This window comes from Panthera uncia, chromosome F1 (genome assembly GCF_023721935.1).
Source record: "Panthera uncia isolate 11264 chromosome F1, Puncia_PCG_1.0, whole genome shotgun sequence".
Lineage (NCBI taxonomy): Eukaryota > Metazoa > Chordata > Mammalia > Carnivora > Felidae > Panthera > Panthera uncia.
In genome coordinates, this window is record NC_064813.1 from 42,246,918 (window position 1) to 42,271,366 (window position 24,449).

The 24,449-nt window shown below is 52.7% G+C and overlaps 1 protein-coding gene across 3 annotated transcripts; it reads right to left on the reverse strand.

Moving 5' to 3' along the window:
* Positions 1 to 14,731: 14,731 nt before the first annotated feature.
* Positions 14,732 to 24,100, reverse strand: KLHDC8A (kelch domain containing 8A). Of its 3 annotated transcripts, none has more exons than XM_049634489.1 (6): positions 22,032 to 24,100; positions 20,714 to 21,316; positions 17,803 to 17,967; positions 17,337 to 17,552; positions 16,626 to 16,727; positions 14,732 to 16,181 (listed from the first exon to the last, which is right to left on the reverse strand). In XM_049634489.1, exons 2-6 carry the CDS (start codon positions 21,087 to 21,089, stop codon positions 15,988 to 15,990), a joined length of 1,053 nt encoding a protein of 350 aa, XP_049490446.1. In that variant the 5' UTR covers positions 21,090 to 21,316; positions 22,032 to 24,100; the 3' UTR covers positions 14,732 to 15,987. The 3 variants fall into 3 exon arrangements, with proteins under 3 accessions (XP_049490446.1, XP_049490447.1, XP_049490448.1); XM_049634490.1 differs by lacking the exon at positions 22,032 to 24,100 and adding an exon at positions 21,675 to 22,024; XM_049634491.1 differs by lacking the exon at positions 22,032 to 24,100 and having other exon boundaries at positions 20,714 to 21,503.
* Positions 24,101 to 24,449: the final 349 nt, after the last annotated feature.

Sequence of the window (24,449 nt, forward strand, 5' to 3'; positions counted from 1 at the left end):
ACAAAGGGAAACACCCATCCATTAAAAAATACATTGCAATCCTATTATTTAACTTGTGTTCCCTAAATCTGTATATAGCTGTCCCCTCAAAGTATTCCTCTCTGTGATTTCAGAGCCAGGAGGACGGTTGGTAGGTCATGAGATTTGGCTTGGTATTTAAGGCCCGGAGCACTGTCATTTACAAAGAAACGAAACTATCCATAGTCTGTCCTCCTTCCTCTAGATGCGAAGAGTAATAGGGAGAAAGAGACGTTTCCCCTCGTGTCTTCATGCTAACTCCAGTTTTTGAAGTGGGTCTTATTTTGCCAAAAGCCATACAGCCTGTGAGAGTATGGTAGAGCTGGGATTCAGACCCCCAGGAGGATTGTGTCTCCAGCTGTGTATTCAGGACATCAAGATCAAGATCAAGATCAAGATCAAGAAGGACTACATCCCCAGTGACTGAATTTTGCATTTAGTGTCTGCCCACTTTCCTATTTCCACTGATCCTTTGATCCTTGCTAGTGTGTGTTAGGGATGGAGAATACATCCTTTGTAGCTAGAGAGGATCCACTTAGGCAGGAAACCAACCTCCCTTCCCCCAAATCTGGAGGGCCATGGGAGGTGGCAGCCAATTTGGTATTCTTCCCTCTGCCAGCCTCCCTTCTTGCTCTGAATCATCTGAGGAATTAGAACAAGGCCCAGGTAACAGTTCCCTTGACCTGTGTCCCCTGAGGTCTCTCCCCGGAGATCTCCATCCATCCTGGGGGCCCAGCTAGCTGGGGCCATCCAGATGAACTAGAGTTCTTAAGAGGAAGCACAGGATGAACAGGGCCGAGTACTGGAAGACCTGAGTTCTAGTCCTGCTGACATCAACCAGTTCTGTGACCTTTTACTAATCACGGTATTCAGTCATTCTACAAATAATGGGGCCCACTAGGTGCTGGGCCTATGGATATACATGATGGTGACAAGGCGTACATGGTTTCTGCCCTCAGAGAATTCTCAGTCTAGTGAGAAATAAACAAGCAAATCCTAGCCAGAGGAAGATGTGTTCAAGACGGGAGAAGAACGGAATGCCCTTGGGGTGTATAACAGGAGGGAGCCCCTAGCCTGGACAGGAGGAGGTCAGTCAGAGGCAGCTTTCAGAGACAGGGCCTTTTAAGCTGAGACCTGAAGAGTGGGAGACGGCCAGATAAATCAATATCTCCTCATAAATAAGGTGAAAGAATCATACAGATGAGCCTAAGTGTCCCTTGCAGGCTTAATCTAGATTCCTATGAATTCTTCCAGATATGCCCAAGACTGCTAGTGCACGGCTAGGCCCCCCAAAAGGCACTCAATGGATGCTTATGAACCAAAGAACATACCTGCAATGTGATTCAGAGACTAAAGTGAAAGCATCTATAGATGATTGATTTTCCTCCATCACCGCTGAACTGGCCATGGCCGTGGGGAGTCGATCTCCTGCGCCTCCTGGGCCCTCCCCACCCCACTTCAGCTTCCTTTGACCAGAATGTGAATCCCTCTTTAGGGGGCAAGCCAGGCATGATCAAAGACCCCAGAGAAAAGAGATCTGCCCTGTTCCAGCCAGGTGCAGCCTGATGGCCCCTGGGGGACTACAAGACAGCAGTGATGAGCGGACCTGGCTGCTGTCTGTCCACAGAGACAGGCAAAGCAGGCAGACACAGACTCAGACAGAACCGGAACAGTTTGCGACTCGGAAATGAGCTTCACCGCTGAAACTCAACTCTCAGATTCCTTAAAGGGAGACCTGGTCTGTCGCAGCAGAGTGAGAATTCCCTGACAGGGAATCTGATTATGTCAGGGGCCTCAGCTGCTGCAGATTTTTAGGACATTCCTGGGTCATGTGCTCGGACGTGGCTGGAAAGCTGGGCTGAGCTAGGCCATGTCAGTCCTGCTTCCCCACCATCCCATCCTGGGAAGGGGAAGCCTATCCACCTACCCCCACATCCTGTCACTGATCACTGTCTGAAGGGCTCTGGGGAAAACCGTTCTTTGGGCCTACTAGATGCCACAGTGGGCAAGCAATTAGAAACAAGTGTCTGTGCCAGTCCAGACACACTTTACAACCTGTGTGCATGCGTGTCTGTGTGAGTCTAGACTAGTAAAAGCAGATGTTAATGTGGCTCAGAGTGAGGACTTCTGTGGGGTGTGGAGGGCAGGGTGCTGGTGGGAGAGCAGGTGAGGGACACCAAGGCCATGTTTTGGGGGTGAGGGGTGAAGCATTTCTTCTGAAAAAGAAACACATCTAAGATGAGCCCTGGGGGGGGGGTGGTGACTAAGAATTAGCTCTCTGCTCCCAGGAAGTATACAGTTTAGTAAAAGAAATAAGATAAATGCACAATTTCTTGTATAACCCGAGGCAGATGGTGGGAAGGTGCAAGGTGCCATGTGAGGCTGAAAGTGTGGGTCTTACTCTGGCTCAGGGGTTTGAGGGAGGGCCTCACAGGGGGTCAGGTGGGCCTGGAAGGAAGAAGTATGAGGAACAGCCTTCAGGGATGGGGTCAGTGTAGACGATTGGAGGAGATACTGAGTGTGTTGGTGGGGAGAGGGGGTGCGGGAGGGGGGAGGGCAGGGAAGGAGTGTAGAAAAGGACCAGCCAAGCACTCTCTGGATCTGATGAGCTTTAGGGGGGCTCCCAGGCCCTAGAGCATCTCCTCCCTTGGGCTTTATCTCAGTGTTGATGTCTGAGCCCATCTTTCCTTTTCTTTGGGAAAAGAGCTACTGCAGGCTGGAGGGCCCAGCTCATCATGCCCTTCCAGCCTGAGACCCCAACCATTATATTTTCTTCCCCCGGAGCTCTGAGGACAGGTTACAGCGCTCAGTCACCCCCAGGTAGTGGACAATCTGGCTTTGAAGGTGCCGACCTTCCCCTCTCAGGGGCTGGTGGAACTGTCTGGATAGGAACTGTGTGTTAGAAGTGGCCCTCCAAGATCAGGAGGTGAGAGTCCAAAGAGAGGGGTTGTAAATTCTGGAAGTGGCTGACAAGTTAGGATCCCTGACTCAATGCTGCTCTCTTCTGACCAGCCTAAGCCTAGCAAGCTTTATGGGATGCCCAAAGCTGTGACCACAAGCTTTGTTCTGCTTAGGTAATTGTTCCTGCAATGAGCCAATCACTCGTTCGTGCATTCATTCACTCATTCATTCATTCCACAAATATGTACTGAGCGACGACAATAATAGGTATGAGAATATCTAACATTTATTGAGCCAGCCCTGGTTCTGAATGGCTTAGATACAGTGTTATGTCCAAGACCACCTGGCTATAGCCGGGAGTAACAGAGCTGAGAGGCCAACCCTATCAGTCCAGCATCGTAGCTCGAGTTCCTAAGGATAGCATTGCTTTGTGGTGCCCAAATGGGCTCTGGAAATACACGATGGAATGGTGAGCTGCTCACAGTCTAAATTCTGTAAGCCTTACCAGGAGCCTGGGGGGATTGTGCGCAGCAAACACTGAAAGCCATCCCCGGATTGCTGGATTCTTATGGGAAATGGAATGTCATTCACGGGTTAGGCCTGGGAGAGGCTTGACCCTAGCTCTTGTCCCCACACCAGAAAGCTTGCCTGTCTCCTGCCTGGAGTGGCGGGGAGAGCTCATGCAGATGAAGAGTCAGGGGTCCTGGGTTCCAGCTCCTCTTTTAACCACCAACCCACCCACTGCGGTCACGGCCAAGGACTTTCTCTCTCGAGGAAGTTTCTCATCTTTCAAAAGGGATTTGATTAAACCAGCTCTGAGTTCCATTTCGACTCTGCTGTGACTCCTCTGTAATGTCTAAGAAAGGACACACTTGAAATCTTCGTCATTCCCCTTCCTTTGCCCACCTGGGAGGTCATCCCATCACTAAGAGACACTCTGGAGCCCCACCCCCTTTCCCACCCCCGGGGCCGGAATGATGTTTTGGCTCAGGAATCTGGCAATCCAGATTCTGTCACTCACTGGCTATGACTATCTCTCATCTCGTGGCAACTCCGTGGGCAAGAACTGTTGTCTTTTATATATAGCTAACGCTCTGTGCGCTGACCACTGCATAAATGGGGTCTATCCTCACCCCATTGTGCTGACGTGAAGTAGGTGCTGACGTGTGATTACCCCCATGACACGGATGAGGAAACTGAGACAGAGAAATTCAAGAACTGTGGTGTCATAAAGTTGGCGAGTCATGGGGTCAGATTGGAGCCCAGGCAATCTGGCTTCAGAAACAGCACCCCTTACCTTTTTTTTTTTTTTTTTTAATATTTATTTATTTATTTACTTACTTATTTTTTTTAAATGTCCAAGTTAGTTAGCCTATAGCGCAAAATGATTTTAAGAGTAGGTTCTAGTGATTTAGCGCCTACATATAGCACCCAGTGCTCATCCAACAAGCGTCTTCCTTAATGCCCCTTGCCCATTTAGCCCGTCCCCCCGCCCACCACCCCTCCAGCAACCCTCAGTTTGTTCTCTGTATTTAACAGTCTCTTATGCTTTGTCCCCCTCCTTGTTTTTATGTCATTTTTGCTTCTCTCCCCTTCTATTCATCTGTTTTGTATCTTAAGTTCCTCATATGAGTGAAATCATATGGTATTTGTCTTTATTTGACTAATTTGGCTTAGCATAATACCCTCTAGTTCCATCCATGTAGTTGCAAATGGCAAGATTTCATTCTTTTTGATTACTGAGTAATACTCCATTGTGTATATATATATATATATGTATATGTATATGTGTGTGTATATATATATATATATATATATATATATATCTCACATCTTCTTTATCCATTCATCCATCGATGGACATTTGGGCTCTTTCCGTACTTTGGCTTTGTCGATAGTGCTGCTATCAACATGGGGGGTGTATGTGTCCCTTCAAAACAGCACACCTGTATCCCTTGGATAAATCCCTAGTAGCACAATTGCTGGGTTGTGGGGTAGTTCTGTTTTTAATTTTTGAGGAACCTCCATACTGCAGAAACAGCACTCTTAGCCATCATACTTCAGCTTAGAGAGAATACTTGATTTGCCCAGAGTCTCCAGTAAACTCTGATTCTCTATGTCATACTTTACCCGACCTGAAATGTGCCTCATACTTGTCTTGTGGGCTTTCTGTGGGGATGAAACAAGAGGTGAAGCTGTCAGATTGATGATTTCCTATGTCTGCTTGGGGGTTTGCTGAGCCCTGGTCCTCTCAAGTCCCCCCCCCCCCCCCCCCCCCCCCTCCTGGCAGAGATTCGTGTGTGTGTGTGTGTGTGTGTGTGTGCGCGCACTATGACAGTAAGGGGCTTATCAGACTCCCTGAGCTACAGCTGATCTCATCTGGGACACAGGACTGTTAAGATAAGCTAAGAGCTAGGAAGTGGTCATTGAAACTGCCCAAGGCAGGAGCTCTGTGCTGGGGAAAGGAGAGGAGGGATCCTGACTTGGGGGAGAAGAGGAAGGGCCTGAGAAAAACTCTCAGTGCTGGTGTTGTAGCCAGAACAGGGATATTCTAAGAGTTGGGAGGTGGAGTGGGCGGCTGTTTGTGCGGATTTAGTCCAGGGCTTCTAGGCAGTAATTTGGAAAGGGTCTTCTTACCCTATTGTTAATGGCAAACCAAACCGATCCTTCTCTTTTCCTGCCCCTCATTCCTATGTGCTGTTCTCAGTGTCTGAAGCTGTGTATCTCCCATAGCTGTGAGGTTGCAGGTGAGGCAGGAGGCACCTATGCTTATGACTGGGGTAAAAGTTTTTATAGGACATAAGAAAGAAGTCCTCATCTTTACAGGGTCAGCGCTTTTCATATCCACCATGGACCCTTCACGGATCCTGTGAAGACAGGACCTTTGCTACAGGATCCTGCGGTATAGAGGCCGTCGAAGTACATGAGGCCAGGGGTACATGAGCCCCAAAAGGGCAGTCAGAGAAAGGGATTTTACACCTAGCCCTACCCTTAGCTGGCTACATGACCTGGGGCAGGTGCTTTGTTTCCCTACACCTCATTTTCTTTCTTTCTTTCTTTTTTTTTTTTTTGTTTATTTATTTTGAGAGAGAGACACAGAGAGACAGAGCGTGAGCAGGGGAGGGGCAGAGAGAGAGGGAGACACAAAATCCAAAGCAGGCTCTAGGCTCCGAGCTGTCAGCACAGAGCCCGACATGGGGCTCGAACTCACGAACCATGAGATCATGACCTGAGCCAAAGTTGGACGCTTAACCGACAGAGCCACCCGAGCGCCCCATTACACCTCATTTTCTAATTGATAGAAGGAGACCTGGAACATGGAGACTCTTTGAACACTGTTAAAGGCTCCCTGGTGGCTGGGCATTTATGGTGGTAGGTCCCGTGACTCTGAGCTCAGTACATCATACTCCATTTATTTATTTATTTATTTATTATTAATTTTATTTTTTATTTTTTAAAATTTACATCCAAATTAGTTAGCATCTAGTGCAACAATGATTTCAGGAGTAGATTCCTTAGTGCCCCTTGCCCACTTAGCCCATCCCCCCTTCCACAACGCCTCCAGGAACCCTCTGTTTGTTCTCTATATTTAAGAGTCTCTTATGTTTTTGTCCCCTTCCCTGTTTTTATATCATTTTTGTTTCCCTTCATTTATGTTCATCTGTTTTGTCTCTTAAAGTCCTCAGATGAGTGGAGAAGCTTTGTATTTTGATGAGGTCCCAGTAGTTCATTTTGCCTTTTGTTTCCCTTGCCTCCAGAGACGTGTTGAGTAAGACGTTGCTGCGGCCAAGATCAAAGAGGTTTTTGCCTGCTTTCTCCTCAAGGATTTTGATGGCTTCCTGTCTTACGTTTAGGGCTTTCATCCATTTTGAGTTTGTTTTTGTGTCTCGTGTAAGAAAGTGGTCCATGTTCATTCTTCTGCATGTGTCTGTCCAGTTTTCCCAGCACCACTTGCTGAAGACACTGTCTTTATTCCATTGGATATTCTTTCCCGCTTTGTCAAAGATTAGTTGGCCATAAGTTTGTGGGTCCATTTCTGGTTTCTCTATTCTGTTCCATTGATCTGAGTGTCTGTTCTTGTGTCAGTACCATACTATCTTGATTACAGCTTTGTAGTGGAGCTTGAAGTCTGGGATTGTGATGTCTCCTACTTTGTTTTTCTTTTTCAAGATCGCTTTGGCCATTCGGGGTCTTTTCTGGTTCCATACAAATTTTAGGATTATTTGTTCTTGCTGTGTGAAGAATGCCGGTGTTATTTTGATAGGGATTGCATTGAATATGTAGATTGTTTTGGGTAGTTATCGACATTTTAACAATATTTGTTCTTCCTACATACTCCATTTAAATGCTGCTCCCTTGAAGGGGCTGAGTGTGTTCTTCCTCCTTGTCCTGCCTCCACAGCTGACATCCTACACTCACGGAGGTCCACAGAGAACCAGGCAGGTTAGGGCATGGGAGGTACACCCAGGAGGGAGGAGAGGGGAAGGTCTGCCCAGTGCCACCTCCCTGCCCGTGCCTGGCTCCCACTGGCACCCTGAGCCTTGGCCCTCCCAGGCTGATCCTGGAATGTAAACCCCAAACAAAGCACATTCTTGAGCCGGGTCATTAGCTCCTGACCCTCGGTAAGGAAGGCAGGAGCCCGCATTTCTCTTGGCCCTGAACGACATTAGCACAGTCTGGTGCTGGGGGCTGTTATCACAAGCCTGGATTACTAGGCTGGCTGTCACCCACAGCTTATGAAGGGCCTAATCCTGACCTACTCCTCCTGTCAGAGCCTGCTGCAAAGGGAAAGGGGACCCAGTCCCTAAGCAAGGGGATTTGAAATACTGCTGATTTCCTGGACTGGATTCTTTGTGCCAGCCACAGGCTGTAGCTGGGCTCAGAGGAAGAGGGAGCATTGTAAAGGTTACTCTCAGAGTGCTGTCTCTGGGCTCTTTGATTTTCTGGCTTCATTCAACTCAGTTGTCTGCTACACATGTATTCTATTCAGTTATTTGCTATACATTTAGACATTGTGTACCCAGCACCCTGTGATGCTCTGGGCCTCCAAGGGTGGATGGCATTGTCATGGTCCTGAGAAGAATCCAGAAAGTTTTGTGTATGGGTGTGCTGTGTGGAGACGGTGGCTGCCTTCACCAGGTACACAAGGGACAGGAACCCTGCTCAGAGGCAAGGAGGGGTGGTAGGAAGGTGGGACTGTGGTCAAGGGGCTCAGAGGCCCAGACTGAGGCTGGAAATCACCCGAAGGGCTGGGGAAGCTGAAAGGGGATGTTAAGCTCTGTAAGGACACCTGGATTTGGAGATGAGAAAGATTTCTTTTTAAAAAAAATTTTAGGGGCGCCTGGGTGGTTCAGTCGGTTGAGCTTCTGACTTCGGTTCAGGTCATGATCTCCCGGTCCGTGAGTTCGAGCCCCGCGTCGGGCTCTGTGCTGACAGCTCAGAGCCTGGAGCCTGCTTCCGATTCTGTGTCTCCCTCTCTCTCTGACCCTCCCCCATTCATGCTCTGTCTCTCTCTGTCTCAAAAATAAATAAACATTAAAAAAGGTTTTTTATGTTTATTTATTTATTTTGAGAGAGAGAGAGAGTGTGTGTGTGTTCGTGTAAGCAGGAGAGGGGCAGAGACAGGGAGCTGTCAGCGCAGAGCCTATCATGGGGTTCGATTCCCACGAACCAAGAGATTATGACCAGAACTGAAATCAGGAGACGGATATTCAACTGACCGAGCCACCCAGGCGCCCCAATAAGAAAGATTTCTGAAAGTGCAGGGGCTCTAGCACCGATGTGGCAGGTGGGCTGGAGGAGAGTGATGGGCAGCACAGCCACAGGGGGAGGCTGTGATGTGGTCTTCATGCAGGAGGATGAGCGTGTGAACCCAGATGGTGGCCATGGGCATGGGGGAGAGGCCAGCCTGTGGGGTGTGTGGATGAGGAGAGTGAAGGCGGGGTGGTCATTTGTCACCAGGGCTGAGCCCGCTTCCTGCAGGTGTTGGAAGCAGAGGTCTGAGGTGAACAGAGACCAAGTTGGAAGGGCAGCTCCAGTCCAGTCGCCTTCTCCCGTAGATGGGGACACTGGATCTGGATAGGGGAACCTGGGAAAGGGATGTGTAAATTACTATTCCTTGACAAATTCCCTTAAGAATGTGAGTTGCACATTTTCTGTTGAATGGGAGGGAGGGTGCCCCAAAGTCCTCCTTCTCTTCTCCAGAAAAGGAGGGCAGGGCAGGCCACCTTGGGAGACAGTGAGTGGGACCTTAGGAGTCCCTAGCCCTGAGGGCACAGCCACATCTTCCCGAGGAGGAGCCAGGATGGCTCAGCCAGAGCCCAAGTAGGCCACCAGCTGAAAACCTGGGCGTCCTCGCCCCCCTGTCTCCACAGCAGCAGTGTGGAGGGTGGAGGGAGGCTGGGGGGAGACAGACTTCTCTCTGAACCTCCTAGAAAACTTATCAACTCTAGGTGTCACCTGAGGCATGAAGTCTTCAGACACTTTCCCGCCTCCAGCCCCTCACCCCACTGACCCTCTGAATCATCTGCCAAATATTTCCTCCTTGGAGGAGGTTTTGCATGGGAAAACAAAACAAAACAAAATGTCTCGGGAGTCAGGACTGTCCAGTCGGGCTAAATGAGAAACTGGGACTGGGCCTCTAGGAAAGTCTTCCCAGTTCTTCCCCTAAAGGAACCATCCCCTAAACTCACTCAAGGCATGTTTATCCAGCGCTGGCTCTGTGCCGGCCATGAACTAGGGGCCGAGTCTGTGAGGGCAGGTGAGAAAGACCGGGTTCCCCCATTTCCGGAGCTCATGACAACTTGTGGAAGTCACGGTTTCCCCATCTGTAGAACAGACTGACCCCAGTCTTTCCCAAACTCACAGGGATATGAGGGCGCAAGAGGCCCTCCAGGCTTTATGCCAAACCCACGCAGGTTCAGGAAGGTCCTGAACAGTCCATAGCCCCAGGGGACCCGGCCCTGGAGAAGACGGCCTGACATTTCAGCAACTCACCTTCCACCAACCAAGGCTTCGGAGAGGGGATGCCTGGGTTGGGCGTCTGACTGCAGCTCAGGTCATGATCTCCCAGTTTGTGAGTTCGAGCCCTGCATCGGGCCCTGCGCGGACAGCACAGAATCTGCTTCGGATCCTCTGTCTCCTTCTCTCTCTGCCCCTCCTCAGCTCGTGCACTCTCTCTCTCTCAAAATAAATAAATAAACATTAAAAAAATACAAATTAAAAATAAAGAAAAAAAGGGTTCTGAGCCTGGGCACCGGGGCCAAGTGTGTGAGTGTGTGCGAGGCGTGAGAGCACGTACATGTGTGTGAACAGATATACATATAGGTGTGAGAGGTGACTGGGTAAGTGTGTCTACGTGTGTTCCACACGTGGAAATGGGAGGTACGCTGTAAGAGATGTGGCCAGCACGAGGCATAAAAGTGAGCTGTGTGAGTTGTGTGAGCACGGGTGATGATCACGTGAGTGTGAATACACAAATGTGCTTGGAAAAGGTGTCTGTGCAAGAGCGAGGGGTATGTGAGTGTGTGAGATAAACATGAGTGGGCATTTGGGAGGGGTCTGTGAGCACGAAGCGCGTGTGTGTCAGGGGGCTGGCTGCCCCAGAGCACGCTGGGTGAAGTCTCAAGAAACCCCTCCGATATGAAATGCCAACTGCACGTGACCTACAAAGAGCTCGCTCTTGGGAAGAGGCGCACTTGGGCCTCTGGGCTGCAGACAATGGCTTCTTGGTGCTCTGCTTTGCACCATCGGGAACATGGGTGCTGGGGGCCCTTTGAGCCAGGCCCACAGCTCTCTGGGAGCTCAACCGAACTGGGATATTTGGAAACACAGCCCATCATGTAAAGCATTAAAACAAAGGGCCATATCACGATGGAGAATGCCAACCGGGCATGAGTTAACACAGGACACTGGAGATGTTTTGCCCTTGCAGCCAGCTGGCCTGTCATCCTCTCTCCAGAGACCATCTCTTCCGCCCTGTCACTCCTTGCACTGTGGGTGGGGATGGGCGAGGCATCACACTTTTTAAGCTGACCTTCCCCAAACCCTTCTTGAGGCATCAGTCTGCTATTCGAGGTCTGCACAGACACCTCGTTGCCTCCTGACCTCTTTTCACACCACTCCCCACTCCTGGGTGCACTTGGCACCCCAAGTCTCCGTCCCCTTGAGAGCCAGTTATAACAGCAGGATCCTCCAGGAAGCCTTCCCAGATTAGCTCAGTCTTCAGGGGACTCTTGTTGCCTCAGTCGTCCATCCACAGCATCCACTGAGTTGAGCTGGGACCCCCCCAAACGGTATGTTGACCTCCTAACCCCTGATATCTGTGAATGTGACTTTTTTAGGAAAGAGGGTCTTTGCAGATGTAATCAAGTTAAGGCGAGGTCATACTGGATTAGGACAGCCCTAATCCAGTGACTGGTGTCCTTACAAGATGAGAGAAACGTGGACACGGACACCCAGGAGAGAAGGCCGTGGAGACAGAGGCAGAGTTTGGAGTCGTGTGACCATGAGCCAAGGAACACCAAGGATTTCTGGAGCCACGAGGAGCTAGGAAGAGGCGAGGAAGCCCCCTTCCTTGACTTCAGATTTCTAGAATTGTGAGAATCCATTTCTGTTTCCTTCAGCCACCAGTTTATGGCATTTTGTTTGGGCAGGCTTAGGAAGCCAATGCGAATGGCAGCTTTTATTTTGCTCAACCTGCCTGGGTCCTTTTATGTGCCGCCTCTTTGGTCTCATCCATTGGATAACCCCAGTTCTCTGGAGCTGGAGGCCTTTGGCTCAAGGCTTTGGTCCAGTCTGTAGCCACCTGGGGACATGGATAGATGACTGACCTTTGTAGCCACTCCCCTTACTGCAGAGCTCGGAGGCGTCTTGCACACCTCTGAGCTGGGTTAGAATTTCCCTCCCCTCACTTACAAGTTGTGCCACATGGGTCAGCCACAGGGGCTCTCTGGGTCTCCGTTTCTTCTTTAATATGGGGGTTGGAAATGGCTAACCCTACCCCACCTCCCGTGTAAGATCTCGGCCAGCCAGAAAACCCAATGCAAGTGTAAGAGATTATTAGAAAAAAAAAAAATCTGGAGAAAATGAAGCAATGGAGGGGAGAGACTTCTTTACTCCTTGTGGTCCCAACCACCCCCCTCCCCCAGAGCTTGGTTGCCCAGCAAATGGACCTTCCTCCAGAGAAGGCCTGGGGAGCTTGGTCCCCATGTTTTCCAAGGACTCCAACCCCAACTGGGATTCTCGTTTTAGATGGTGTCTTGGTGATTTCACTTCCTTCATTTTCCTCAGAAGAGGACCTTGGGATATCCCACAAATCCGATCGTGGTGCTCATCTGCTTAAAATCCTTAATTTGCTCCCAATTTCTCATATGGATAAATTCCTTAGCAAGGTACGCGAGGCCTGTCTTGATCTGCCCTGCCTGCACTTCCGGCCCCTAGAATCTCCACGATGTGCAAGCTGTACCCCAAATAAGCCAGACCCTTTCTCCCAGCTGGCTTGAGAATGCCCCTACCTCTCCTTCAACAACAACAACAACAACAAGTCAGCTACTCACCTAATATACACGAATCATTTCACTTACGGGGCGGGGGGCGGGGAGGCTCTTTTTCTCATAGCGAGGAATTATTTTGTCCATTTTACAAATAAGGAAACAGACTCGGAGAGGTTAACAACATATCCATAGTCAATCAGCACACGACAGTCATGATTTGAGCCCATCTCTCTTGCCTCAAAGCCTGAGGTCATCCTCCTCTGCCTGGCTGGTCTCTCTCTTCTTTCAAAGTGCAGTTTGGGATTTTCTGGAAACCTGTCCTGACACCCCCAGTCCTTCTCTGCTGCCTAGTCACCACTGGTAGGGTACCTCTGGATTGCACTAGCAAAGGCCCGACACTTATCTCATCAAATGGAAATGCAGGTTTAGTCCCTTGTCTCCCTTCTAAGATTGCAACTGCCCAGAGGGCAGCAACTCACATCTAGTGCCAGGCACTTAATGGGTGTTGAATGTCAAACAATGGAACAGCCAACGGAATGAAAAAGCTGGAAGGGAGCTTTCCTGGGATATAAATGTAGAAATATGCTCATTTCTTCTTCTTTTTTTTTTCTCGATTTTTAACGTTTATTTCTGAGACAGCGAGCACAGGAGACGGCCAGAAACAGGGCGACAGAGGACCCGAAGCAAGCTCTGCACAGCGAGACAAAATCAAGAGTCCACCACTTAGGGGCGCCTGGGTGGCTCAGCGGGTTAGGCGGTCGACTCTGGCTCGGGTCGTGATCGGGCGGTTCATGAGTTCGAGCCCCGCGTCAGGTTCTGTGCTGACAGCTCAGAGCCTGGAACCTGCTTCAGATTCTGGGTCTCGCTCTCTCTCTGCCCCTCCTCCATGTGTGCATATATGTGTTCTCTCTCTCTCTCTCTCAAAAATAAACATTAAAAAATTTTTTTTAAGAGTCCACTGCTTAACCCACTGAGCCACTCAGGCACCCCTATGTTTATTTCTTATTAGGGAGCCCTTTCTACTCTTTCCTTGTTAATCCTCAGACTCTTTCCTTGGGAAAAGAATCTCCATATTTCCAGGTTTGGCACGTGGAACCCCTTACACGGTGCGGCGCGGCTGATTTCCTCGCCTTCCCTGTATGCTAGTTCATTTGAGGCAAAGCGGTGCTGTGGTCACAAGTTTTGAAATCAGACATGGCTCAGTCGCTTACTAGCTTGTGACCTTTGACAAGTTACATAACCTCTTCGAGCCTTAGTTTTCTCATCTGCAAAACGGGAAACTGCTTACCTCATAAAGTTGATCTAAGGCTTGGAGTACTTGTGAGATGGCATCATCATCACTCTTGTTATACAGATTGGGAAATGAAGACGAGAGGAGGGGAGGGATCTTTCCAGGGAGGGATGGTGATAGGAAAGCCTATGGCAGGAGAGGAGGAGGGAGGCCTGGAGTCAGGCCATCTCACCACAGATCCTGAGCTGCCTCCATGGCACCATGAGGTGCAGACCAAGGGGTTTACCACTGACATTCCCTATTTCCCCAGCTCGGTGAAGCACCCCGAAATGGACCTCCAAGACATAAGTCCTCAGCAGATACCAGCTCCACCTGTTAGCGGCCCTCATAGATTCTAGTGGCTAGCCCCCCATTCTCATAATGGGAAGAACTTTTTTCAGACTGGCTGTACCCCTGAGGTTCCAACCATTTAAAAATACTCAGTCCCATCCACAGATCTGGTACCATTTTGTGTGCTTGGAAAGCCCCCTCCCCCAACACACACACACACACACACACACACACACACACACGGGGCTTTGGTTTCCTCTTGGAAAGTGGGGAGGGACCCCTCCTCTCAGGGAGAATGGAAGGGGATGGCAAAGTAACGTGGAAGGGGAAGACCAGACCAGGGCTGGACTTTGGAGTGGCTTCCCTAACATGCCGTTCCATCCCTCACAGGATCTGTGGTTCCTCCAGGATCTTCTAACAGTTACTTCAGCAGCTAACAGAACCGAAGTATGGGGTTCCAGAAGCAATAAGAAGACACCCCTCCTCCCAGTCCGCTCACCAGGAACCCCCCCCCCCCCCCCCCCCCCCCCCCCCCCCCCCACCCCTGCCACAGGATGCCTCTAGCCAGGTGGGAAGGCAAGGCTGGGCCAGCAGGGGGCAGCACCCTTGGGGCCTGAGGAAGGGACAAACACCCCCGTCCCTCGAAGACCCCAGGGGCAGAGTCACTTCCTCCAGGAGTCTCCCTCTGTTCCTGCCTCATAAGAATGAATGACACCATCACACAGGAAGTGCTGACTCCCCCACAGCCCTTGGGGGGGGGGGCAGGTTTTCCTTTGTAGTCCCCGTGCTGGCACAGCTTTTCAAAATAACCGGAAATCAGAAAGAGGCGCTCTACGAGCCAGGAGGGGGCACGTCCTTCATGGCAAGTCAGTGAGCGATCCCCGTCCAACTTCAGGCAAGACAGAAGTGAACTTCGGCTGAGTGAATTGAGGCCAGGCATGAAGAGGTCAGCCTTTCCTAACACAGAGGAGTCTAGGCACTGAGAAGGACTGCCCTGTACTGGGAGTGAGGTGACCGGGCAGGAGGTGCTTTGGAGGCGGAACCCACAACAGCTGGTCGCCTGGGGCCCTATTTAGTCTGAGACAGTCAGAGGGACTATTTCATGGGGTCCCCTCTACCCATCAAGACACCCACCCACCCCACCCCTGCACCAGGTACCCGAGAGAATAGGAATATAGATTTTAATTGTTGTGCTGCTGCTGTTAACCAGAGTGCAGTTAATCCATCCTTCGTGGATTTGGATGCCACAGTGTACATGAGAAGGTTTTGCCCAGAAATGCGCTGGGGCCGCGGGTGACAAAAGGGCGAGGGGAGGGTGGCGGAAGGAGAAAGTGAGCGAGGGGAGGAGCGGGAAGCAGAGCCTGGGCTGGGCGTCTGCTGCTTCCCCATCGTCACATTACCCTCGAGGACCTGAGAGGCACGGGTCCTTCCTGGCCGAGGCTACTGACCTGAACCAGTCCCCGTGAACCTGACTCCAAGGCCAATTCTTGCTGAGGGGACTAGGGCTAGGGCAGGCCCACGGCTGACCACCAAATGGGGAAGGGATGTAGACCAAGGGAGAAGCGAGGGGTTTGGGACTCTTTGCGAACCTTCTCCGTTTGCCATCCCGAGAGACCCTCAAAATAGTTCAGAGCTGGGGAGAGGACAGTGATAGCAGCTGTCTTCGGCCCTGCCCACCCCCTACCCTGGACACGGGGGAGGTGGAACTCACAGGAAGGGGAGGTAGCCGGGACTCCTGTGTCTTTCTCTGCCTGAGCAGTAAGGGGGGGACTCTCCTCAGAGTTCAGCTGGCCTCCAGCTGGAGACTGGCTGAGTCCCTGGGACTTCGCATGGTTTCCTGGGATGGGTAGGGTTTGGAGGCGGAGGGAGGTCCCTCAGAACCCCGGGGCCTGACCCCACTAGCTGCTGACAGGAGCTGGCATCCTGGGAAGTCGCGCACACTGCTTTGACGAGACCATTCCTCTTGTGGAGAGTGGGCTGATCCGGTCCGGGGCACAGGCGCTGTGCTGAGAGCTAGGAGTCAGAGACACACAGGGCTTCCACCGCGTCGCTCAGACCCTGGTTGACGCCCCCCACAGCCAGGAGGCAGTTCTTGACGACAATGCTGGAGCAGGCGCAGCGGGGCGTGGGCATGGTGGGGAGGGCCTCCCACTTGTTCCTCCCGGGGTGGAGCGCCTCTGCTGTCTCCAGGACAGTGGGCTGGTTCCCTGAAAGCGCCAAGGGAACCGGACCTTACGAAGAAGTCCAGCCCCCAGTCCATGCCCCGCAGCGCCCCGCCCCCCCTCTGGAATCCACAAGCAGAAGCCAAGGGACTTTAGTTCCTGGGCTGCAGAAACGCTCCTTCCCTACCCTGAGCCCTCGCTCTTGTCCGACAGCCACTTTGCCCCTCCTGCCTTCTCTCCGTCCTTCTGTCTCCTCGAGAGGAAGGCTTTCTTTCCCCACCCTCTGCTTTTGCCAGAAGTTTCTAGTCACTGCTGCCTCTCTTTTGCCTTTTACTAAAAATCCGCCCCCATGGGTTTGTGAAGCCCAGCTGGGAAGAGGGGTTTTTGAATGATTTGGGGGAACGCGGTAGGCAGGCCGTGCGCAAGCAGCCGGTGCCTTCTCCTGCTCGGGCACGGTGTCAGGTAACAGCCTGGAAGCCCCATCCTTACCAAGTCCTCCGGCCACTATGACCCGTCCACTCAGAGCGCCGGCCACAAAGTCTGCCCGCCGCTTCCTGAGGAAGAACGAGCGTTCCATCTTCAGCCATCCCCCTGCGGGCCGTGGATCACGGCAGGATAAATTTAGAGAGAGTGAGACGCTTGGCGGTGACCTCCCCCACCAAGTACACACTGAGTCCCCAGAGCTCACATCCTAGGTGGGCGTCCACCCCATCTACGCTTTGTGCTCAGGGCATAAACTACGCCTCCTGCTGTTTGAAATGATGCACTCCGGGGCCTCTACACCCTCTCCCAGGCTTGCTACAGTCCAAGGAACCATAATCCCCTACAATCAATCACCTTGTTCTAACCTCTGTTCTCAAGGTCTCTGAGCTGGAGAGGAGGTTAACTAGAGGCAGTGAGCGTGGGAGTCGGGATCCTTCTGTGTCTGCATCGGTAAAAAGCCGGAAAAGCCCTCCCTCACCGGGCCCTGCCTGAATGTCGTAAGAAGAGAAAATGGGAAAGGCTTTGATAAAAATAACCAGCTAACCCAGAATAGCCCTGTCCAGAGGAGAGAATGCGATCCCAAGAGGAGGCCTGAGTGGAGAGGGCTGTTCGGACCCCTGAAAGGCTCACCCCCCTGGATCAGCGGCCTGGGCGGGCGCATGGGATGGGGACTCAGCCAGAGGGGGGTGGGCGGCTAGAGGCTGGTGCCCTGCTCACCTTGTTCCATGTCGAACACGTCCATCGTCCGGAGGAACTTGGGCTGCCGGTAGAGCCGCCCCTGCCTCAGGCCTCCCAGGCTGTACAAGCGGTCATCCAGGGTCACAAAGCTGGAGAAGGCCCGCTTACAGGGAATGTTGGGGAACTTGGTCCAGGAGCGAGTCTCGATGTCAAAAACCTCAAAGGCGTTGACTGCATACTTGGACTGTCGTCCCCCTGGAGGCCAGACCAGGGTTGGGAGGGTGGGGGGAGGGAAGGGGGGTTGGGCCACAGTAAGTCCCTGAGGGCAGGGGGCTGGGTTTCCCCTTTCCACGTTTACCCAACCACACAGGGAGCTCCCTGAGGGGTAAGGCATCGGTGATTACCCCTAAGGAGATGCTCAGCACACAGACACGGACCGCTTCCTGTGGAAACTGACCCAAGGGAGAGAAGGAGGGATAGATGTGGGACAGTAACCTGTCCTTACCTAGCACATAGATCTTGGAGCCTCGGAGGAAGGAGGTGGCAGCATATCTCGGGGTGGGCATGGGTGCTAGTGACACCCACATGTCCTTGAGCATGTCATAGTGTTGGAGGTGGTTGTGCGGACGGAGGTCCAGGCCCATCCCGCCTGCCGCATACACTCGGTAATCTAAGGAGAAAGGCCACACACAACCCCTGGCTCAGCTCACGCACACTGTGAGACAGGCCCATCAGTAATGACCTACCAAGCCAGGCCCCATCAACCCCTCGCACACCAGCACGGAGGCCAGGCCAGGTTCCCAACCGCTGCTGTGCCGGGGTGAGGTTGACGGAACCATGGAGAGTCTCTGCCATGGTTGAGCCTGAAGCCATGTCAGGCCTGAACGCCTCGATGTCCAGCCCGTGGCGGAGCCTCTCACAGGGTAGACTGCGGTGGAGTCGAGGCCTGGACAACCCTTTGCAGGTTTTGTCCCCTCTACACTCCTCCCTCCTGGGCAGCCAGAGGGGATGCCGAAGAGGAGGGGTAATCCTCTGATGTCCTCCAATAGTGGCCTGTTCCTTAGGTACTCCCTGCTTGGAACTCTCCAGACCCAGCAGGAGCCTTTGGAAATGAGGTCAGCCCTGCTGTCGCTGGCCCTGTGGGACCCTGGACTGCTGCTGATTCTTCCCCATGGGGGAATGCCATCCTCCTTCACACATGAGGTGGCTTGTGGGCTCCAGAAGACATCCTGAGCTAGATGGGATAGGGTTAGGGGTGAATGAGGGTGAGGCTTTGGAGGAGAGAAAAGCGGCCCCTTTAAGGAACCCTGCCAGGGCAGTAAGCTGGGCACTCTGAGAGGAGAAGTGAGTTCTCTCCCTTTTTCTATTGCTCTTGGTTGCAGGTAGCCTTTCAAGGCACACCCCTGCCACAGGGCATCAGAGAGGATGAGCGAGGCACCCGCGTTTCCCTGGGCCTCACCCCAGTGCCTCCTGCAGCCTATCAGAGACACAGCTTCCCCTCCTCCCCCAGCCCACAAGCCACTCTTCTTCCCGGGGACCCACCCCTGCCCGGGATTCTATCTCCCAGTAGCTGGTCCTCACTGCTTCCAGCTCTAGGAGACCTTGATTCTGTAAGGGAATTGCAGGGAGACTACTATTTCCTTCTACTGAGTACTATTTCCAATCTTATTGAACAAGGAAGAAAAAAAATCCTAACCTTAGCCTGCGGCCAGGAGACTGGCCTGCTAATATTAGAAGGACTTCCCTTACACAAGCTCCGCCTCTCCCATCCCTGTGTCACCTGAAACACACGTCCAGCCGACAGCCCTCACTCCTGCCACACCACTGCTCCTGTGCCAGCTCTTAATCATCCCTTTGGGTTCGCCTGGGTGTCCCTGAACTGCAAAGCGGGGCTGAGAGCACCGGCTCAGTACCGCCCAAGGTAGCTGCTCACCCTGTTCACCATGCGTTATGGAAATAATCCTTGTCGGTTTCTTCCAAATAGAGAATTTGGTCATCTGTGACCCCAGCCTCTGCTTCCGTGTCTGCCACACAGGCATGTGAAAGCTTATTATACTAACTCCTAAACCCATTCAATGCCACAGTTAAGAGCACAGACTCCATCATTACTCACCAGCTGTGTGACCTTGGGCAAATTATTTAACCTCTTTGGGCCCCACGTTGCTTCTCTTTAAAATGAGGATAATAATAGCACTTATCTCATCAGATAGGTTTTTGAAGATCAAAGGGGCTAAAATATATAAAGCACCCGTGGTAAGGATTCAATAAACGTTAGTTCTGTCTTTCAGCACCATCTACTGAAGCCTGGGAACAAAGGAATACCCTTTCCCTCTTTTTCTCCATGGGCCCTCCGGCTCTTATCCTTACTGATGGCCCGTGGAGGCCTCACTGGCCACTACCCTGAGGGATTCAGGCTTAGAGTTTCTCACTGGTCACCTTCATTGATCAGACTCCGACTTCTGAAAGTAGGGGCCAGACCTTCTGCCTCTTTCCTTCCTCCCTGGGACCTGGAAATGTGCCAGGGACACAGCAGACCCTCCAGAAATCCTGGCCTGATCTACAGTAGACCCCACAGGCAAATGGGATGGTTTTGCAAGAGAGGGAGGGAAGGTTGCATCCCACCAAGGCTGTCTGTCTGAGTTGCACTTGGGGTCTTCTAATTCCTGTTGGACCATTTCCCATAATACCCTGTGTGTTTCAGCCAAAGAACTTTTGAAGCCTGCTCTATGCTCTGGGCTGTACCAGGCCCAAGGAGAAAGAATGAGGGGTTTTGGGAAAGTGAAATGAAGATCCAGTAACCTCGTGGTCCCTGCATGCACCCCTTGAGAACTGTGAACCTGGGCGAGGTAGGAGCACAACCCTCAGGAACATTCTAGTCTCCATTCACTAGTATCTCTGAGACTCGGAGGCAGAAGGGGAGGTTGAGGGTAGTGGGAAAGGCCCTGCAATCAGGCCTCAAAGCCCCACCAGAGGGGCCTAGTGATGGTACAGGGATGCAGTGAACACCCCCAGGACCCCAAATATGTGTCTGGAGGTGGTGTCCCTCGAAGGCAGATCTCAGGGGATGAGGTGCTATGGGTGGGAGGCTCCTCATTCTGCTGAATGAAGGGGTCTGCGGAGACCCTGCACTAAGTCTCCAGCTCTCCTCTCTGGCCAGGCCTGCCCAGCTTGTTGGCAGGAGGCTGGTGGAGTGGAGTTCTGGCATCACATGAAATTACTAGACACTTCACCTACTGAGTCTGTTTTCCCATCTGTAAAATAAGGCCTGTGGGTCTCTAGTTTCCGTGTCTATTGTAGGGATCAAATGGGATCGGGATTGTGACAGCGGGCCCCCAACTCAGTGTTAGTTCCCATCCCTCTCCCCGTGGTCCCCCACGCCCTTCTCTCGTCCCTCCCTCAGCCCTGGCCCCACTCGCCTTTGGCCGTGACAGAAATGCCCATGGCGGCCTCACGCAGCACGCTCCTCTTCTTCCACTTGCCCTCATCGATGTTGTACATCTCCACGACCTTCAGGGGCAGCTGATTGGTGCCCACACCCCCGATCACCATGATCCGCTTCCCCAGGGCGGTGACGGCCACCCCGGCCCGGGCCGTGGGCAGGGGGGGCAGGGCGGTCCACTGGTCGGCCTCGGGGGAGTAGACCTCAAAGCAGTCCATGGGGATGCCGTTGTCGTCACATCCCCCGATGGCATAGACCTGCCCCCCGGTCTCCAGCAGGGAGCAGTAGACCCGGCGGCTGGGCAGCGGCGCCAGGCGCTTCCACTGGAAGTCCTTGACGTTAGGCACCTCCATGGCAGCCCCGGGGGCCCCGCCCGCCGCGCCCCAGTGCCCGCGGAGCGCCACGGCGCCGCGGGAGGTGCGAGCCCGGGGGGCCGCCCGCTACTCCGCGCCCCCTCTCGCCGCCTCCATCTGGCTCCCGTCCGCCGGCTCCCGCCCGACCCCGGGGCAAGGGCCCCGACGCCGGCCAGCGCTTCACAGTCCCTCCAGACTGCGCGGTCCGGCGGCGTCCGCGCCTGGCCCTGCGGGAGGGATGGGGCGAATCAAGGGCGGTCGGGGCCCCGTGCCCTCGCCTCCTCGCACCGCCGGCGGGGCGGGCTGGCTCCCGGCTCCCAGGTCCTGGCCAACTTCAAAGGGAAGGCGGCCGAGGGCGCCACCCCGCGGCGGCATCGCGCCCCGCAGCGCGGTGTCCCCCGCCCCTCCCGGCCGGCGGCTCGGACACCCGCGGGGCGCACGGGGGGCGGGGGCTTTCCGGGGCTCGCGGCGCCCGGCAGCCTCCCGGCGGAACAAGGAGTTAACACCTCCGGGCGCCGCCGCCTCTCTCCCCCCGCCCCTGCTCCCCTGCCCGCGCCCTCCCGCCCACGCCCCCGCGCCACTTACACAGCCAGGCCCGAGGAGCGCGGCGGCGGGGCGCAGACAGCGCATCACCCGGGAGCGGGGAGCCCCCCCAGGGCTGCGGGGAGCTGGGGACAGGGCGCGCTGTCCTTCCCCAGCCCGCATACCGCTGTCACACATGCAGACGAGGAGAAGGAACGAGCAGCGCGGAGAAGCGGAGCCGCCCGGGAGGAGGAGGCCCGCCAGGCTGCTCCACGCACATCCCCGCCCGCAGCCGCCACACCTGTGCAGGAAGCCGCGTGCGCCCGGCGGCGGCGGCGGAGCAGGCCGTGACCTCTTTACATAAGCGCTGGCAGCGTCCGCCCGCGGGGGAGGGGAAGGGCCCCTTGGGGAGACGCTCACCTTGTCTACAGGGTCAGAGAGGCGGGGCACTGGAGCCAAGTACCCAGATGACAGGAACCAGACTCCTTCCAGCGTGGGGGTGGGCGGTCTGTGAGTGTTTGTTTTGGATGAAGAGGCGGAGAGTCCAATTACCCGGTTTATCTACAGTACACAGACCCAGTTCGTGACAGGCTGGCTCAACAGTCAGCTTTGCTTTGGGGGAGGTATTATCAAATGGTTTAACCTCATAGAAACAAGTCATGTGGGTGTGACCCGGGGAGACCTGCCCCGGGTGCACCCAAACATAACGTATACACCGACCTGCACACACGTAGGCAGAACTTGCACATCACCCTACCCTCTCTCACCCGGAAACTGACATATTCACGGAGTAACTGACAAAGGTACAGACATGTGGATACCTAACTGGAGACACCCACATAGACAAACACATAGGGGGACCCCCCCCCCCACACACACACTCTCATCCCTTTTTCACACACCTTGGGAAGGGGAAACCCGGTTGTTCAATGTTGGCACTCAGCACCAACCCACAGGGCTTACCAAATAGTTTCTCCAAGCCACATTCTCAGCCTTTTCAGGACAGTAGACCCCCGGTAACACATCAGCCCATGACACCCGTGGGTCCCCCTGGTCTAATGGACTTCCAGGCCGATGGGGTCCTCCTTCTTCTTGGTTCCCTTGAATAGAGTCAAGTCTCCAAACGCTCAGGTTTGGCAGTCTGACACCTGAGTTTGAATTCTGGCTCTGAAATTGTTTTACCACCCTGAGCCCCAATTTCCTTATATTATTTGAATTTATCTCTTTTTATTTGGAGATAAATTGTAGATTTACATGCAGGGGGAAGAAATAGCACCATTTACCCAGTTTCCCTCGAAGGTAACATTTTGCAAAACTTATAGTACAGTAATATCACAACCAGGATATGGAAATTGATCAATGAAGGTACAGAACATTTTCACCACAAGACAAGGATTTTTTGTGTTGCCTTTTTACACCTACACCTGCTTCCCTCCCACCTTTTGTTCTCCAACCCCTGGCAACTACTACTCTGTTCTCCATTTCCCTCATTTTGTCTTTTCAAGAATGGATTAGTTAGATAAATAGAATCATAAAGTATGTAACCTTTTGGGATTGACTAGGAACCCCACCTCCGCCCCCAACATAATTCTGTGGAGCTTCATCCAGGTTGTTGCATGCGCCAGTAGGTCATTCCTTTTAATTTCTGAGTAGTGTTTCATGCTATGGATGGCTCCTGGTAGATTTTTGTGAGGATTAAATGAGATACTGTTTGTGAAACAGTTCCATTTCTGACACATTAGCAAGGGCTTGGTAAATCCCTATTAACACCATGGCCAGCAACTATTATCAACAAAATGCAGAAAAAGGGAAACGGAACAAATACAAACTTTTGCCCCTTGTTTAGAAATGACTTCCTGTGAGAAACAGAAGCCACAACTCATCTTAATATCTTGTGTTCTTGGCTTAGAAATTGAACTGCTTTTTTTTTTGTTTGAATTCTCTGTGCTTACAAAGTAAGCACCTCTAGAACCTTCAGAGGAAGGTTGTGTTCTGTTTTCTCTATTCAGTAAGAACTCATAAATTCCAAAAGAATGTGGTCTGAATTAATGAAGTTTTACAGGAAATGCCAACCGTTTCTCTTTCTTCCCAAGGATCCCAATCCGCCCAGAGGAATAGGGAACAGATCCTCGACCCCCAACTTGAACTGTGTTCAGAAGACCAGCACAGGGTGAGTAGGAAGACTGAAAGCCATAGGTCTTCCTCAAAGGGTCTCGTGGAGGACCCGTCTTCAGCTTCTTTTGTCTACTGAGCCTTTTACCAAAGCAATGGGGCAAGGCTCCTGGAGTCCCCACCCACCCCAGCTGGGGCAGCTTACAAAGCAGTTATACACAGTTCCATAAGATGTTGTGTTTGCAGAACTCCTCGAACGAACCTAAGTCCTCACACATCCATTTTCTCGTAATCTTAAAACAACCCTGGGAAAGATGACGGGGGCAGGTATCGGTTTCCACTTTTTACAGGTGAGGCAGCTGAGACTTAGTGAGGTGAAGTAACGGACTTACGACCGTCCGAGGGCCGACACCAGGGTCTAGCTTGTGAATTCCGAATCTAACCCTCTTCCACTTTAACACCGTTAAATCGCAAATGAAAGAATTGTGTATTCCTAAGGACACCAAGCTTTTCAACTGTCACCTGGCTTCCGGCTTCTTGTCCAATTACACTGAAGGAAGGAGCCCAGGCCCCCAAAGGGTTCCGGCAACAGCTCTGCCCATTGCCATATTGTGTGCTGGGCAGCATAACTGGGGAAGGACTGGAACCCAATCCCAGAATAGGCCCCCTTCTAGCCTAACGCTCATGTTCTGCAAGCACCGCCCTCCATGAGGACCGCGGGATCTA